The sequence below is a fragment of the Scleropages formosus genome, chromosome 16 (assembly GCF_900964775.1).
Source record: "Scleropages formosus chromosome 16, fSclFor1.1, whole genome shotgun sequence".
Lineage (NCBI taxonomy): Eukaryota > Metazoa > Chordata > Actinopteri > Osteoglossiformes > Osteoglossidae > Scleropages > Scleropages formosus.
The window spans coordinates 818,679-834,480 of record NC_041821.1 but is presented as its reverse complement, the minus strand read 5'-3'; the positions used below and the strand labels follow the sequence as shown (position 1 = coordinate 834,480).

The following is a 15,802-nucleotide window of genomic DNA, read 5'->3' as shown; positions in this document are numbered from 1 at the left end:
GTAATGGCTGGTAAACGTGGTAAAGGCGCTCACCTGGCGGATGCGCTGCCCGCTCGGCGGGGAGCCCCCCTCCGGAGAAGACGACCTGGGGGAGGCCATGTTCCCGCGCCACTAACGGCTCCTCGCAGTACACGCGCTCATGGAGCGAGGAAGGATGCGAGGCGATGCGAGGCGATGCGGTGCGGTGCGATGCAGTGGGGGGTCCGGGGGGGGGCGGGGCGGGGCGGGGCGGGGCGGGGCGGCTGAAGGAGGACGATCTCCTCCCAGCGCGAAAACCTCCGCAGCATCAGCATCACCATCAGCTCTTGTGAGCACTGACTGAGCGACCGAAGAGTGACCGCCCCCTCCCCACTGACCGTCCTCCTTCGCTTCGGCCAACGCCGAGCTCCGTCGAGACTCTTGATGGAGGTGCTCGTGATGCTCGGTGACGACGATGATCGCCGCTGCGGCGCCTGGCGGTTCGGGCGCAGGTTCGAGTCCAGCTCTGTGTGCGTTTGCGTGTGCGGACTTTACGCTTCCTTGCACACTCCAAAGATGTGTCTCTCAAGCGAGTGCGCCCTGGGGCTACCCGGCCTGCGTCCACGTCCACCCCCAAGCCTAGCGCCCGGCGACTCTGGGATAGGCTCCGCACAGCCACCACCCCGACAAGCGCTTCATGAAAGCGAGTGAGTGGGAAATAACGTGTGTTAATAAAGTGAGACTTGTCCTCACGTAACGTTATTTCATTAGCCATTTCTATTTAGATGTACGTACTACTAAAGTGTACCATGCGGGCGGCGCGGCCGCACAGCGAGTAGCGCTGCTGTCTCACAGCGCCTCGGTGGTGCGAGGGAACGTGGGTTCGAGCCCCACTCACCCTGTGTGGAGTTTGCACGTTCTCCCTGTGCCTGCGTAGGTTTCCCCCCACAGTCCAAGGACATGCTGTTGAGGTCCACCCAGGGTGGGTGGGTGGGTGTGTGTGTGTGTGTGTGTGTGTGTGTGAGAGAGAGAGAGAGAGATGCATGGATGAGTTACCCCTTGTAAGTAGTGTATCTAGCAATGTAGTCACCCTGGTGAATAAGGGGTGTGGGCTGATAACACTACATAGTATCTGTTGCAAGTTGCTTTGGACAAAAGCATCTGCTAAGTGAATAAATGTATCAAACACACACGAGTGTATGACTCACATTCATCTACCCAAAGACCCTCACTGTGCTGATATTGATGTATCAGGACAGTTATTTCACAAGTATTACATGCATTGGCTTTTATTTATCACACACTTTTCTCCAAAGTGAAACACAACAGAGTAAACAAGGTGCATAAACAACAAAGAGCTTTAGTGAGAGGATTATGAACACAAACCCTGTGTGTCTCACACCGCCACATTGCTGGTTCACATCCCTCCAGTAGTTCCTATAGAAGTGACATTCAAACAGCAAATACGTATAATCACAGCATGCGGTGTTGGACTCTGATGGAGCTGCCCGGAGATCGGGGGACAAGTGGCTCTCAAAGAGATGGGTTCGAGACCCTTCTTCGGTGTAGAAGGGATACTGCAGATTCAGATTTCACTGTAAGTCTCTGTCAGAAGATGGACGACACCCAGGCGCTGTCACTGTCACCTAGTCACTTCCCCATACACATGGACACGTTAACACTGAAGGGGTGAAGATCAGAGTAGCTGCTGGTGGCCGAAACACCGGTGCTGCGGGTCTGAGGACCGAGGGGAGCTGCGACAGCAGACGGAGCTGTAGCGCTGCCTGCCCTCGAACCCCGTGCCTTACAGGGCCTCATCTCCCATCTTCCTACCCCTGCTCAGTAACGGCCCCGGTACGCAGCACGAACGCATCCCAGCGCCTACCCACAATCCCACAGCAGCTCACACACAAATCAGGAAGACCGATGCCAATTTGCTAAGTGCTCGTCCTCCAGGAAATGGCTTTTCCCGTCATGCCGCTGGACACTCGGTGAACCTAATGGACACGGTATCAGATATCAGAGCGAGGGACGAGGTGCACCGGCGTCTGAGAGCCGCACTCTGCTTAATAACAGCAGCAATAGTAGTAATGGGCCTGGCGGGGCACCTCCTGTCCCGAGCGGGAGCGTGGGCAGCGCCGCAGTGGTTCTCGACCCACTTAGGTTTCAGTTAGCAATTTACTCTTTTACCGCCTTTGTCCAAAGCGACTTACAGTGCTAAGTTACTTCCAGTGATTTACCCATGTACCCATGCAGGGTAACCTTTACTGTATCGATTCTGGGTAAGTATCTTGATCAAGTGTGCTGCAGGAGGAGGTGTGCTTTAAACTCAGGTCCTCCTAGTCCAAGCCAACAGCTGTGACCACTTCGGCACCCGCTGGCCCCCGGGCTCCGGAAAGGATCCTATAACAGCAGGGCTGTGGGCTGTGAGGCCAGAGAGCCCTAACCCTAACCCAAAAGGACTAACCCCACCATGACCCCAAGGCTGGGCACTGAGAGAAATATTGTTTTCAGAATGCTTGGCTGACAAACACGCGATATTGCCCGCTATCAATATGAGCTCCGGGAAAGCTGCATGTGGAGGTGTTCAGCACCGTCACCTTGCACTCAAAGGACCTGGGATCGAATCCCACCTCCTGCTGTAGTTCCCCTTATCAAGTACTTACCCCGAATCGACGGTAAAGTAAGAACAGGTAAATGAGTGTGCGCAACTGAACGCTGAAATGCTGTGGAGAGAAGCATCAGAAAAATGCTTTTTGTTAACACTCATTTGTTTATCTCATGCTGTTCCTCACAGCAACGTACAACAACGAAGCAGTAATTTGAGTACGACCCCTTCCTCGTACTTTCGCTGAGGACACACAGCCGGTCGTCCGCACTCCTTGCTCTGGAGGCCACTGCAGTTTCTCGCTCGCTCTCTATCGGTGTGTGCGTCAACGCGCTGCGCGGCCCCATTTGCATACTCCGTGTAAAGGATCGTGACCCGGGACGGACCGGGGATGTCTCGCACCCTCGCGGGACAAGCCGTCCCCGGGAGCGACGCCGGGACACTCGCATGAGCGCGAAGGGTAACGTCAGTGGGGCTGCTACTCCGATCCAGAGGCGTCCATGAAAAATAAACTTTATTTTATGACACATCCACTAGTACATGTCACCTTTAGCACCAGACACGTCGCCCCATCGCCCCACCACACACACACACACGCACACGCACACGCACACGCACACGCACACAGAGCAAGGGAGAGACCAACAGCTGAGGAAGAGCCCGGTGCCACTCCCACTCAGCTGCAGAGCTGCTCCAGCTGGTCCACCGTGTCCCGACTGCGGCTGGACAGGTGCGCCTCCAGGATCTCGCCGAAGAGAGAGCGCTTGAGCAGACTGTAGGCCAGGGGCAGGAGCTGGAGCACCACCTTGTACAAGTACTGCGGGAGGGGGGGTGGGGGGCACAGAGACGAGCGCGTTAAGGCCGGTGGCGTGTGCGGGCGAGGCGACGGCGGAGGACAGGGCGAAGGCGCTGGCGCTCACGTGCGAGCCAAAGCAGAAGAGGTCGACGCCGAGCTCGTAGCCCATGCCGTAGTCGCACTCGTCGTTGGCGAACTGCACCAGCGTCGTCATCTCCTGCAGGGGCGCAAAGGCCTTGAGTCGCTCTGCGTCGTCGCCGGCGTCCACGATGCTCTGGCAGATCCTCTTGAGAGCCGCTGCGGGGCGGGGACAAACGCGTGTGGCAACGGGCTCCTTCACGCACACACGAATGCGTGCTCGCAAGCGCTACAGGTATCGGCGGAGAGGTGCCCAAACTAATACACGGAACGGGCACGAGCGCCGCAGGGGGTCCGGCTGCGGGACCCAGCAGGTGACACTTGAATGAATGTGTCACTTGTGTAGGTGTGACGGTCTTGCACTGCCCTGTGACGGTAGCGCATTCTGGAACTTTCATAAGACATTTACTGCTTGCACTTTCTATGGTCAAACTCCTGCAGTGTTCCTGAGCCACCAGATCAACACCCACTTAGTGTAAAACGTCACCAAACCCAAGGAAAGTGGGGACGGGGACACGGACACACACGCACTTCACTAGTTACTAATACTGGTCATGAAAACAAAACAGTAGTGCAGTTTCCTTTCATCAACTACTAACGCTGCCTCCATCACTAATTATTTTTTATTTCTTGTCTCCTCACCTGTGCTCGTTCAATTCCGTCTGAGATCCTACACACTGATCACTCAGAACAACATCAAGAGCAAGAGCAGCAGCGCAAAAATGACAGAAAGCGCAGGGATGCCGACAGAACACATTGCCACACTAACAGCTCAGTCCTAAGCTGTCCTGTCCTACTCCGTCCTGCACTGCCCTGTCCTACTCCGTCCTGCACTGCCCTTTCGTCCCTGACCCATGGGCACAAAGCAGTCTTTGAAGGATGAAACAGGATATCCTTCCACAAGGAGCTGCTATTCTACATAAATAGAAAAGTGGAATTAAATGTTTTTTGTAAGCAGAACGTTTGTATCTCAGGGATCTCACGGCTTTGTAGCTGCAATCTCACCGTCTGTCCCAGCGTGGACGCGGATAATAATGGGTCGTAACCGAACAACGAGGCCCGCAGGGGGGGCCGACACACCTGTCGTTTCCCTCTTCTCCTCGCATCTCGAAGTGCCGCTTGTGTCTCGCCGGGTGTCACGCGGTTCACATTCTGAGCTCGCGGTTCAACAGCTGCTCGAAGATTGTGTGTGCGCATATGTGTGCGCGCGCATGCGGGGCAACAAGGGGGACCGGCGGATCCCCCCTCTCCTACCGTCTGTTTCCGGCAGCTCCCGGTAGCCAACGTCGTTCTTGTCCACGGGAACCACGATGCCGGCTCCATGGAACGTCGGGGCCACCACCTGAACAAAGAGTACTACCTTACTGTAGTATTACCACACTACAGCCACGCAGAACTGGTCCACAGGGCGTCTCGCTCATCCGGAAGCAGAGAGGGCCGACAAGAGACCTCACAGCGGGCACTCTGGCTTTAACCCACCGTCCATCCGGAGCAACGCGTGCACTGCGGTCTCCGCGGGTGCTTCGGCAGTTTAGGAGACCCGCCTGGTCAGGTCACCGCTTAGCGACCCGTGCGGAAGGCGGTGCCTCGAAAGGGCGAGCGGAAAACGCACCGAGACGTAAATGGCCAGCGGACTGGTTCACCTACTCATGATGTCACTAAATCAAGGTGGGCAGAGGACACATTTACCTGGGTTACTAAGCACGAGGCCATTATTGCATGACAGACCTTTGTTTGGCTCGTTACTCTAAGCAAGTTTGACAAGAGGCTTTGCAGAAATTGACTAAATTGTGCAGCACTGTGCGTTTAACCGTTTAAGGATTTGAACCCGGGACCTTCGGGTGACAAGGCGACGGCCCCGGCCCAGCCGAGCGTTCCGGTACCTTCTTGGCGCGCAGCTTCATGCCTTTGCTCTTCTGCTCCAGCGAGTAGCCGAGCGCCTTGGCTGCAGTTCTCAGCTCCTCCTCCAGGGGCAGCAATGAGGCGTTGTGTTTGCGTCCCGCCGGCTCCCTCCTCCTCCTCCTCCTCCTCCTCCTCCTCTCCAGCAGGAGCCTGTGGGTCGCGGCGAGAGCTAGCAGGTCAGCGAGTCGGTTAGCCCCGCGCCTCTGCGGTCCATCCCCCCCACTCACAGGACGGCGGCGAACACGTTGTCCCCCATCTGGGTGATCTGGCAGCCCTTCGCAGCCTCGTTCTCCCCGATGAACGCCGGCAGGTCGTCGGGACTGTCCCTGCAAGGACGGCACGGGCAAGCGGTTACCGGCGGCTCTCCCCGTCCCCACACCACCCCTCCGGGGCCTCGAACCCATCCTCGATAGTACCTGTAATATCCCAGGTGCTGCTGGCTCTCGCCCAACACCACCAGGACGGTCTGGAGCTCCGGCGGGTCATAGAAGTAGCGCCAGTGCAGGAAATAGTTGGGTTCGCGGTTCTGGGCCGAGCGATGTCTCCCCGCCAGAATGTCATAGGGTCCGACAAGGCGCAGGCCTGCCTCCCCGAGAGCGTCTGGAGTTGGCAGGCGCGCACGCGCACGCACACACACGCACACACACACACACACACACACACACACAAAGACACTTGGGGCTGTTCTTCATACTACAGGGTTACTGCTGTGCACAGCAGCGTTTCTCCCCCCCGATGTCACTGTACGGCGCGCACGGACACCGCGTACACTTCCGACTTCCCGTCACGCTAAGAGTCTCAACCAACCAGAGCCCTCGACTGAGGTAAACCTAGCGCATAATTCACTGCACCCCTGTTCACTGGAAGCACAGTGACATCCCTCCACGTCCTCGAAATACGATGCCGTGCCTCTTTGTGTGACCCTGCGTTGTCGCTAATAAAAAAAATACATTTATCACATGAACAACTTCAATAAGACGAAATCCGGTAATGAAGGCCAAATCTCAAAATGAAACGCAGAACGTGTGGAGCCCAAGGTTAGAGAGGGCGCAGTGAAACACGGTACACTTGCGACAGGACTACGACGTCATCTTGAAAAGGACAGAAGAAAAACGAAGACAGAATATTACATTAAGAGACATGTCAGAAGACATGAAGCACATTAAATATGATGAGAAGCACAATATTATTGGAAGTAAAGGTCCAGCCGGTTGTGCAGTTTGTACAGTGCTCGTACCATGTTTTACGGCCGCGATTAGTGAGAGAACTGAGAAATTGCTGCTGTAAAAATGGTAAAATATGGTGACGTTACCAACGTGACACAGGAAGGATGTAAGAATTTGGCATTTTAGTTGATTTCAGGAAACACTTTTTTTTTTTTTATCTGGGACCCGGGGGGGGGGCGCACACAGGGTGGACGCGGGTGCGAGAGGGGAGCGCGGCGCCTACCCTGTGGACTCTGCGGGTTCCGGCGCCCACAGAACTCCCAGAGGTGGTAGAAGTCGGGCGGCATGCGCAGCCTGTAGAGCCTCTCCACGTCCTGGGCCAGAGCGTCGCCGGGAACGGAGCTCAGCGGCGCCACCTGGGGCCTCTTGGCGTCGCAGCCCTGCGCAAAAAGCGGCTTGCAAGTTTAGGGTGCCGCAGCGGAGGGAGCGGAGGGGAGCGCGGAACCTTCCGGAAACACGCGGCGCGTACCGGCCACGGAGCTCCCGCGGGCCAGCAGGGGGAGCGGCGGTCACGGCACCGCGCTCCTCCCACTCGAGGGAGCCAGGTTCGAATCCCACCTGCTGCTGCTCTGCTCTACCCTCCTCGATCACCCCTACCGAGTGAGCGGAAGCAGATCGGAGAAATCGATGCCGATCATCATCAGTATCATGTAATATCATATCGCTTCTTTCTCAGTTTCTGCTGTGCCGTTCAGTGGTTAAGGAGCCCCGGCCGCGCTTCAGTCCGAGGCTCCGCGGCAGTTGCTCCACAATCACAGCGCGGCAGCGCGGCGTCGCTTAGTTTCAAACGAGAGCCACGTGCTGCGCGCGAAACGAAAGGTCGCGCTCGCCCGCGCGGCTAGCAGCACTTTGCGTAAACTAAAGCCTGGCTGGCGCTACCGCGTCGCGTCGAGTCGAGTCGCGTCGCGTCAGCCGCCGCCCGCACGTTCATTCATTGGTGAACGACGCAAGTGTCAGACTGTTGCCACGCGACCGCCCGACCCGAGTCTCGCGCCCAGCGCAGCGGCTTCCTCTCTCGACTCTTCCCGACATCGTCCCGCCTCGCGGACCCGGCGGCCGGCGCGAGCGCACGTAGTCGTAGTAGTACCTGGCGCGCGGACCTGCTTTTCCTTTTCCCGCGTCCTGACATTTTCGCTCCTTCTTCGGGTGTGCGCGAGCGGCGCGCCGTCCCGCACGCGGAGGACAGAGGGCACGCGAGCAGGAGAGGGGTCATCGGCGCGGCACGGCGCCATCTGGCGGCCCGGAGTGTCGCGGCGAGAGGCGCAAGATAGGGCGCGCCCCAACAACCATGTGGCAAAGGGCAGAGGGCGGTGGGGCTCGAGACGAACGGGGGGATGAACCGTAGCAGGTAACACAAGGAAGGAGGAATGCAGGTAAAAACAAGTAACTCGGGGAACGTGCCGGGGCGACGCAGCGGGTAACTCGGTCCCGCGTCGCAAGGAGCGCGGCCCGTCGGAGGTGGCCGCCGGAAGCGATCCCCCGGCGCAGCCGCCGCGTCCGTGCGGCTGGGCTACGTTCGCCGGACCCTCGGGGCCTCGGTCGCCGCGCCGCTGACGCGAACCTGGGCGACGTGGGCACCGAGCCCACGCGCCTTTCTCTGCATCTTCCAAGTGTCTCTTCGCAAAGGCCGCCGCTGGGCCGCTTGCCGCTGCTTCGGACCTGGACCGGCAGCCGCGCTGCATCCCGGCAATAAAGTGTCTGCAGGTCCGAGCTGCAAAAATATTGCGGAAGAAAAAGATGGAAAAGTCATACATTTTCACTAACCAGTTTCTACTTACTTCACTTTTTTGTTTTTTCCACTTTATTCAGTTTTAATAAGTGCTTGTCCTGAGCAGGGTCGTGGCGAACTAGAGCCTATCCTGGAAACAGTGCGTCTAAGGTCCAACACAGGGTAGCCCCCCCCCCCCCCACACACACACACACACACACACACACACACACACACACACACACACACACACACAAAGGGCAATTTAGGGCATCCTATTCAATTGAACTGCATGTCTCTGGACTGTGGGATGAAACCAGAGCAAAAAAACCTACACAGAACATGCTGCACGAGTTGTGTTTGACCTGGCCAAGTCTTCGTCTCTTCATTGACATCCTGTATCTGCCAGCATTAAATTCGACAGTCTGGTTACGGCCTACGAAAGCATCTTCTTCCTCTGGCCGCTTGGGGCTCCTACACACGATAAATCGATAAATTTGCAATTAGAACTGAATAATGGGTAAAGTTTTCCGCAGCCGCTTGTGTGATGCACATTGGTTCATACGGTGGAGAGAAACAAGCCGTACTTCAGAGTGCTGAATTTAGTGCACGTGTACGTGCGAGAGAGTGTGTGTGTGTGTGTTCTCCTTGCAACTGTGTGAAAAAGTCCACTGTTGCTCAACGTGTGTGACGCGACAAACAAACATTTGGACAGAATCCAAGACCTTGGTGCCGTGGCCCCCAGCATCTCATGTGGTCACGTACCAGCATAGTTTGGCACACACACATACACACACCTCCTCATACTCTCGGTAAGTGAGACTTACATTTATTCATTTAGATGACACTTTTCTCCAAAGTGACTTATAGTTATATACCTGTTTTTACTAGAGTAATTTAGGGTAAGTACCTTGTTCAAGGGTACTACGGCTAGAAGCAGGATTTGGACCTGCAACTTCTGGGTCCAAAATTTGTGGCTGTAACCACTGCATTACCAGCTGCATCCTGACACTTGCTGCTCTGGACACGTCCTGCATCCGCTGCTTTTACCTGCAGGATCCCGCTTCCCATCATGTGCAGCTGAGCACAGCAGTGGCGCACATGAAGCGCTTGGGAGGGCGGAGCACGCAGGGCCGCGTTCGGCCGCGTTCAGGCTCATTCACCACCGCCGGGTCTCATGTTCCGCTGACCGAGTTCGACGCGCTGCTTCACGCCTGCGAAATGTCCCCACTGCGTTCCTCCCCTCTGCGATCACGTCCCGGCACAGAAAGCAACGCTTGTGTCACCTCCGCGTCCTATGATGCAAGGGTGCGTCTGTTGGCACTCGCTCAGATGAGCAGGAACCGCAGCGACGTCACAGTGACGCCCGAGAAACAGACAAGGCTCACGGCGCGAGTTCCGTCACAACCCCCTGCGGTGCCTTCGGCAGCGTCTGACAGCGGCCGTGGGAACTGTGTGTGTCGCTCGCCGCAATACCGGGACACGCCTGTGGGGGCGCTGCTGATTGGCTGGCTCTTAGTTGAGTTCCTGTTTCTGCAGCTCCTTACTGTGGTGTTACAGAGAGAGATACAGGGAAAGATACAGGAATACACCAACTAATGTGGTATTTCTACTTTTACTTGCTGGCCATTTCTTTACACTCAGACACAATCCATAATGATGGATTATTTCTGCAGCAACAGAAGAAAGGTGACAGTGAAGTGTGTTACATTGGACAGCAGGGGGCACAGGGGCAAAGGCTTTCGGGTTCATAAGCAGAAGGTTGTTGGTTCGAGCCCCGCCGTGCTTCACTGCTGTGGTACCCTTGACTTTAAAGCGGCGCGTCGACTGCCTTTGACCAACGTGCCCCGGGTTCAGCTCGGCCTGTTTCATACTCTCCGCGACGCTGCCGTTTCTCTCCTGCCATGAGCAGAGTTTTCGAAAATTCCTGTTTCTGCAGCTGGCTGCAGCGCAGCCCGGCAGCGGGACGTGCAATCGCGGCCCAGATAAAGGTTCCGAAAATGATGCATTCGATGAATGAATCATCGCAGAAGCAAGGTGGTCGACTGCTACAGAGGGAATGTGACCAAGTGCTTCTCGCACAGAGCAGCGTCATCCATTCCTGGGAAAGCGCGAACAATAAATTCCTCCAACGTTTCTCCATTTCCACAGCAAATGAGCCAGGCAATAAGTTGTGTGTGTGTGTGTGTGTGTGTGTGTGTGTGTGTGTGTGTGTGTAACGAGGCTCACGGGGATGAAGCGTGAGCGTCGCAGTGAGCAGAGCTGGCACCGAGTCCCTCACAGGTGTCCTAAGAGTGCGGTGAGCTTTCGTGGCGGAACACACCGGTGCCTTCACGACAAGCCTTATGGGCAACGGCCCTTCAACACACGCGCGCGCGCACACAGCGCTGGCTGCGGGACGAGGACCGCCTGGGGCTTCGGCCGGTCTCTCCGAACGGTCCTCTTCCAGATGCGTCCCGCCGCCGCGCTTTGTGAAGACATACACAATAGACGTAATTTCACGTATTCGTTCATCAGACACTTTTCTCCAAGGCAACGCACTTCTCAGAGAGCAACACACACACACACACACACACACACACACACACACACACACACACACACACACACACACACTTCCTCACATCAGCAGAACAGAAGCAGGGATCTGGAAACAGACACTCACTCTGGAGCACAGGCCACCTGTCGCGTACCGCGGTATATACACCAGTGTACGGTGCCAGTCCCGACCTTCAGTTAGACTCCGAATCAGACATTATAGGTGAGATTAAGTGATGCTCACACCGCTGGGTGCGTTAGCAGTGTTTGTGTTCGCTGTGTGCATTTCCTGTCACTGCAACCTTGTTCAGATCATCAGAGAGAAAAGGTCTTTTGGATTCAGAAGCAGCAAAGAAGGAAAATAGCAAGAATTACCCAAAAAGAAAAGCAGAAAATAAAAACCACATATCCAGCAGTAAACTACACAGTGTAGTCAGTAAGTTCTAAGACTGGCACCCATATGACTCGCAACCATAGAGTGGCCGGTGTTAGAAATTGACTGTACCCCATTTACCACCCGGCTCAGCTGTCTAATACTTTCAGAGAGTCAAGTCACAGGTGTCAGACTGACACTTTCTCACCCAAACATCTCGGAGGTCCCCTCTCCCCCTGCTTCTTCACCTTCCCAGGCTCCTCATTTGGCTTTATTGGCCACACCAGGTTCTCGTTCCTCATTAAAGACTTCTCTTCCGGGTACAGCTGCCAGTCAGGTGAGGGTGACGAGGGAGGGGCCGACTAGGGAAACGAAGAGTGGGCAGTCAGAGAAATGGTCGGGTCACCTGTCCGGGAGATGGGGAAACTTCCGCTTGGGGGAAACTGGGTGTGGCCAGTCATGGGGTCAGGGGTGAGACTCCGAAAGAAAGGAGGCCTGGCCTGTCGGGGCGATTAATAGTAAGGAATATGTACTTGTGACTAGGGGGTGCAGTGGCGCAGTGGGTTTGACCAGCTCCGGCTCTCCGCTGAGTCTGGGGTTTGAGTCCCGCTTGGGGTGCCCTGCTAGGGGTTGGCATCGTGTCCTGGGTATGTCCCCTCCCCCTCCAGCCTTGTGCCCTGTGTTGCTGGGTTGGACTCCCATTTACTGCAACCCTAGTTGAGACAAGCAGTTTCAGGCTGTGTGTGTACTAGTGACTTTACTGATAGATCAGTACAAATCACTCCATGATAATGTTTACATTTTATCTCAGATAATATTTAGCACATTATCAAAACATTACATCAGTATTAATTACAGTGTAAGTGACTTTGCTTCATGGATGGGTTAAGAATCTTTATGGTACTGTAAAATTGACCCACAGAAGTTTGCAAGGAGCTCAGGGTGTGACTGTTCACCTCTCTGACTTTTACTTTGGTTGTATCGCTGGATGCCGAAAGTCTGGTTGGCCGAGCTGTTCACTGTCACCCATCAATACCAGTGCATCACAGGTTCAAACCCCTCAGAGCCCAATACAGCCTGAGATACATGAGCAGCACTGAGGACATCCAGACATGTGGTGTCGTGAAGTACAACAGCTCTAAATTCATTGCGACTTAAACATTAAATCAGAACATATCGCAAATGGATTTACATGAAAATTTATTCATTTATTGGACTCTTTTGTCCAAAGCGACGTACATCTCACAGATACAATGTGCATCAACTCAACATCAGTGGGTCATCATTTTTCAGAGCACACAGTATTGAAACAAAGAAATTGAATCATGTGCTAAAGATTTAAATAACATTATCAGAAATAAAAATAATTGTAAATAAATTAAACACAAACATATAAATAAATACAAATAAATCACAAGACTTCTATAAATGTCAGTATGACTCAGATTTGTCTCCATGGACAAACATCTGGGGGACGAGAAGAAGCCATGAACTTCTTGCTTGCACTGTAACACGGCTCAGTGTCGTAGAACAAGTGATCGATCAGTCGCTCTTTGTGCTCCGGGGGGAACATGACACTGGGAACACCTGAGGGTGGACTTTTTATTCTCACGCTCCTTCTTCAGGTCTTCAGGGCTTCTGGCTGTGAGAACCGTGTCACAGAAACATTACTTATAAAGTAAAAAATAACGCTTTGTGCATCAAGTCAAAACGCCCTGATGGGCTGCAGGTGAGCGAACGACGGGGGGACTCACTTGGCCAAGATCTTCTCGATGACCTTCTTGACCCACGGAGCCGTGGGCTCCAGGCAGATCTCCCGCCCGCTCCTCTTCATAGTGGCGCTGTGGGAGGAGCAAGCAGAGGTCAGGTGAGGTCAGGAGGAGGTGTGCGGAGCAGCGCTGGGACTGGATCTCACATGATCTCGGTGTCCTCGCACTGGGGGCTCGGAGGAAACAGCTCCACTTTCTGGATGTAGCTGCCGATGCGCCGGCTCTCCGTCTTGATGCAGCGGCAGCGCGGCTCCATTCCGATTCCTCTAACGCCCATCCCTGTGGGGGTTGTTGAAGGTCAGGGGTCACGAGTGTCTCTCACAAACACACACACACACACACACACAATGAATTAGACCCTTAACCCTCCACTGTATTTATTACGGTCTGGCTGCTTATTTTAGCTCATTCTCTTGCAGTGTGGTAAAGTGGTGTAAAGCGGTGTGGTGTGATACACTGCTGTATTGCTCTCTGAGATGTACAGCACATTTAAGCTACATGAATGAATGTAAATGTCAGTGTAATACTCCTTACAGTCCAACTAAATGTGTGGCTACGTGCGATGTTCTAGAACGTTCTCGCTGCCCACATTGATTCCTGAAGACAGGGCTACAGCTCCATGTGCAGGAGGAAAGTGAACGCCGTCTCACCCTCAACAATGCTCAGAGCAGCCAGCAGGACAATGAACGCGGAGCCTCTGAGTCTGGGGTTCATGCTGATGTTGGGCTTCGAACGCAGCTCAGGCCACCGAGGAGGAGCAACGCTGAACGCTGGAGATCAGATGAGGATCTGTTGTGAGACGAAGGTCTGCTGAGGGTCGAAGAGCTGCTGAGGGATGAAGATCTGCTGTGGGATGAATGAAGGATGAAGATCTGCTGTGAGACGAAGGTCTTCTGAGGGATGAAAATCTGCTGTGAGACGAAGAGCTGCTGAGGGTCGAAGAGCTGCTGAGGGATGAAGATCTGCTGTGGGATGAATGAAGGATGAAGATCTGCTGTGAGATGAAGAGCTGCTGAGGGATAAAGAGCTGCTGAGGGACGAAGATGTTCAGCAGAGCACCGCTCTTTTAAAGTCCCCAGCAGGAACTGTTCCCCCATGACTCACGGTTCGTTTCGAAATGGGAATTTCTGCTTTTGATGAGCTCTTTGGCACAAGAGCATAAAGACCTGTTACTGTCATCACACCATTGTTAATTTTACTAAGAATTTATTTTATAATTTGCAAATCTAAACAGGTTCAGGAAGAATCATGGATATAAGCTATATACTATAATGAAAAATGTGGAAATTTTAGAGAAAATTACACATAGAAAATACAATTTTTTATTTACAGTTAATGGTGTTTATGAATACAAACAGATTGTAGCAGCATTTTTTTCCTCCATAAGCAGTTTTTCACTACTTTGTCATCTCATTCCACCGGCACCGCGGTACGTGTGGGCTTTACATCCTGGGGTCAGTGTCCAAAATGAGAAGCACAGGTTGTCCGTCAGCAGGAACCGCTACAGCGAGTCAGGGTAACAGGGGTCCAGAGCGTATCGTGGAAACACAGGGCATGAAGCACGGACACCAGTCAATCACAGGGCAATCACTCACACACACACTTATTCCTTTATCAGACATTCTTCTCCAAAGCAACGTACATCAGCACACGGAGGGATTTGGATGAGAGAGAGAGAGAATGAGTACAGCAGTCACTGTGTGGCAGTGATGTACACAGTGACAGTCGTCTTCACCGCTCACTCTCCCCTCCGCTGGGGTCTCTGCTGTAAAGGGTCACAAGCTGAGCGACAAAGAGCTCGTGGAGCACGAGGTGGGAGCGAGACGGAGGAAGACGACGCGTTTCGGTGCAAAGTATCCTGTGAGAAAAGCATAACGTCCTTATCGCTGCTCCTAGGTGGTCACGTCCCGGAGGTTCGAGCAGAGGGGACGGATGGGCCGACGGAGAGACGTACAGCACAGTGGAGACACATACAGTTCGATGGAGAGACGTAGAGTCTGACAGCTCAGCAGTTTCTCAAGGGATCAGCATCAAGGAAGTCGCCAAGCAGTTGTTGACCCCACAAAGGATTCGGGAGGCGGCCGCGATGAGACGCCCTGAAGGAAGTGACAAGTTTCGTCATTGAGACACTCTGGACAGTCTTCGCTTGAAGGAAGCGGTCCTGGAAATCACCTCGGAGCCACAGCCTCACGTGGACATGATGCCTGCGACTCATTTCTGGTCTTCAGAGCAAGAAATGATGTGCCGTTTTTACCTCAGTAAAGACACTTTTAAGGCACTTTCGCGCTGTGGACAGAAGGGCAACGACGAAATACACATGTGGTTGAAAGTCACCGTGAGCCGCACATTTGCTGGTTTTCGCTTCCCGTGAAAACGTTTGAAAAGGGTCCAAGTGGACTTCCTGTAGCACGTCACTCCATCACTGCTCTTCGCTGAAATAGGGATTATCAGTTAGGGGGGGAAGTGCGCAGTTCAGGTCACCATCGGCGAAAGCAGGAAGCGTTTCTCACTCGTGTGGAATGTTGCTGCTCGAGAAAAGAGTTGATGTGTCTGGAAATGCGGCGTGACACATCATGTGGAACACAGCACATCAGTGCCCATCTTGCTCGGTGTGAACACACACACAGGCCATGGCAAGCAGCATTTTAGTGACCTTTACACAACTCCAAGGTGACTGACAGCATTAAGGTTACAATTACTGGCCTATTTAGACAGCTGGGTAATTCTATTGGAGTAATTTAGAGTAAGTACCTTGATCAAGGATACTACAGCCAGAGGTGAGGGTC

General features: G+C 54.0%; 2 protein-coding genes across 3 annotated transcripts; both read right to left on the bottom strand.

The window, feature by feature from the left end:
• Window positions 1–2,242: 2,242 nt before the first annotated feature.
• Window positions 2,243–9,666, bottom strand: hpf1 (histone PARylation factor 1). Of its 2 annotated transcripts, none has more exons than XM_029259013.1 (10): window positions 9,387–9,664; window positions 8,672–8,810; window positions 7,729–8,339; window positions 6,852–7,008; window positions 5,819–6,002; window positions 5,630–5,728; window positions 5,384–5,552; window positions 4,755–4,842; window positions 3,487–3,659; window positions 2,243–3,383 (listed from the first exon to the last, which is right to left on the bottom strand). In XM_029259013.1, the coding sequence occupies exons 3-10, from the start codon at window positions 8,308–8,310 to the stop codon at window positions 3,243–3,245; spliced, it is 1,593 nt and encodes a 530-aa protein (XP_029114846.1). In that variant the 5' UTR covers window positions 8,311–8,339; window positions 8,672–8,810; window positions 9,387–9,664; the 3' UTR covers window positions 2,243–3,242. The 2 variants fall into 2 exon arrangements, with proteins under 2 accessions (XP_029114846.1, XP_029114845.1); XM_029259012.1 differs by having other exon boundaries at window positions 3,068–3,383; window positions 3,487–3,579; window positions 9,387–9,666.
• Window positions 9,667–12,462: 2,796 nt separating this feature from the next.
• Window positions 12,463–13,792, bottom strand: LOC108925900 (interleukin-8-like). Its single transcript, XM_018738243.2, has 4 exons — window positions 13,667–13,792; window positions 13,163–13,295; window positions 13,002–13,088; window positions 12,463–12,889 (listed from the first exon to the last, which is right to left on the bottom strand). The coding sequence occupies exons 1-4, from the start codon at window positions 13,728–13,730 to the stop codon at window positions 12,877–12,879; spliced, it is 297 nt and encodes a 98-aa protein (XP_018593759.1). The 5' UTR covers window positions 13,731–13,792; the 3' UTR covers window positions 12,463–12,876.
• Between the last annotated feature and the right edge of the window lie 2,010 nt (window positions 13,793–15,802).

Coding starts and splice junctions, on each gene's coding strand:
- hpf1 (XM_029259012.1), bottom strand. CDS start 8,310: ATGCAGCGCGGCTGCCGGTCCAGGTCCGAAGCAGCGGCAAGCGGCCCA. Junction 5,553..5,629: donor AACGTGTTCGCCGCCGTCCT/GTGAGTGGGGGG, acceptor CGCGACCCACAG/GCTCCTGCTGGAGAGGAGGA. Junction 3,384..3,486: donor TCTTCTGCTTTGGCTCGCAC/GTGAGCGCCAGC, acceptor CCCCTCCCGCAG/TACTTGTACAAGGTGGTGCT.
- LOC108925900 (XM_018738243.2), bottom strand. CDS start 13,730: ATGAACCCCAGACTCAGAGGCTCCGCGTTCATTGTCCTGCTGGCTGCT. Junction 13,296..13,666: donor TGCTCTGAGCATTGTTGAGG/GTGAGACGGCGT, acceptor CAACCCCCACAG/GGATGGGCGTTAGAGGAATC. Junction 13,089..13,162: donor TGCGAGGACACCGAGATCAT/GTGAGATCCAGT, acceptor CTCCTCCCACAG/CGCCACTATGAAGAGGAGCG.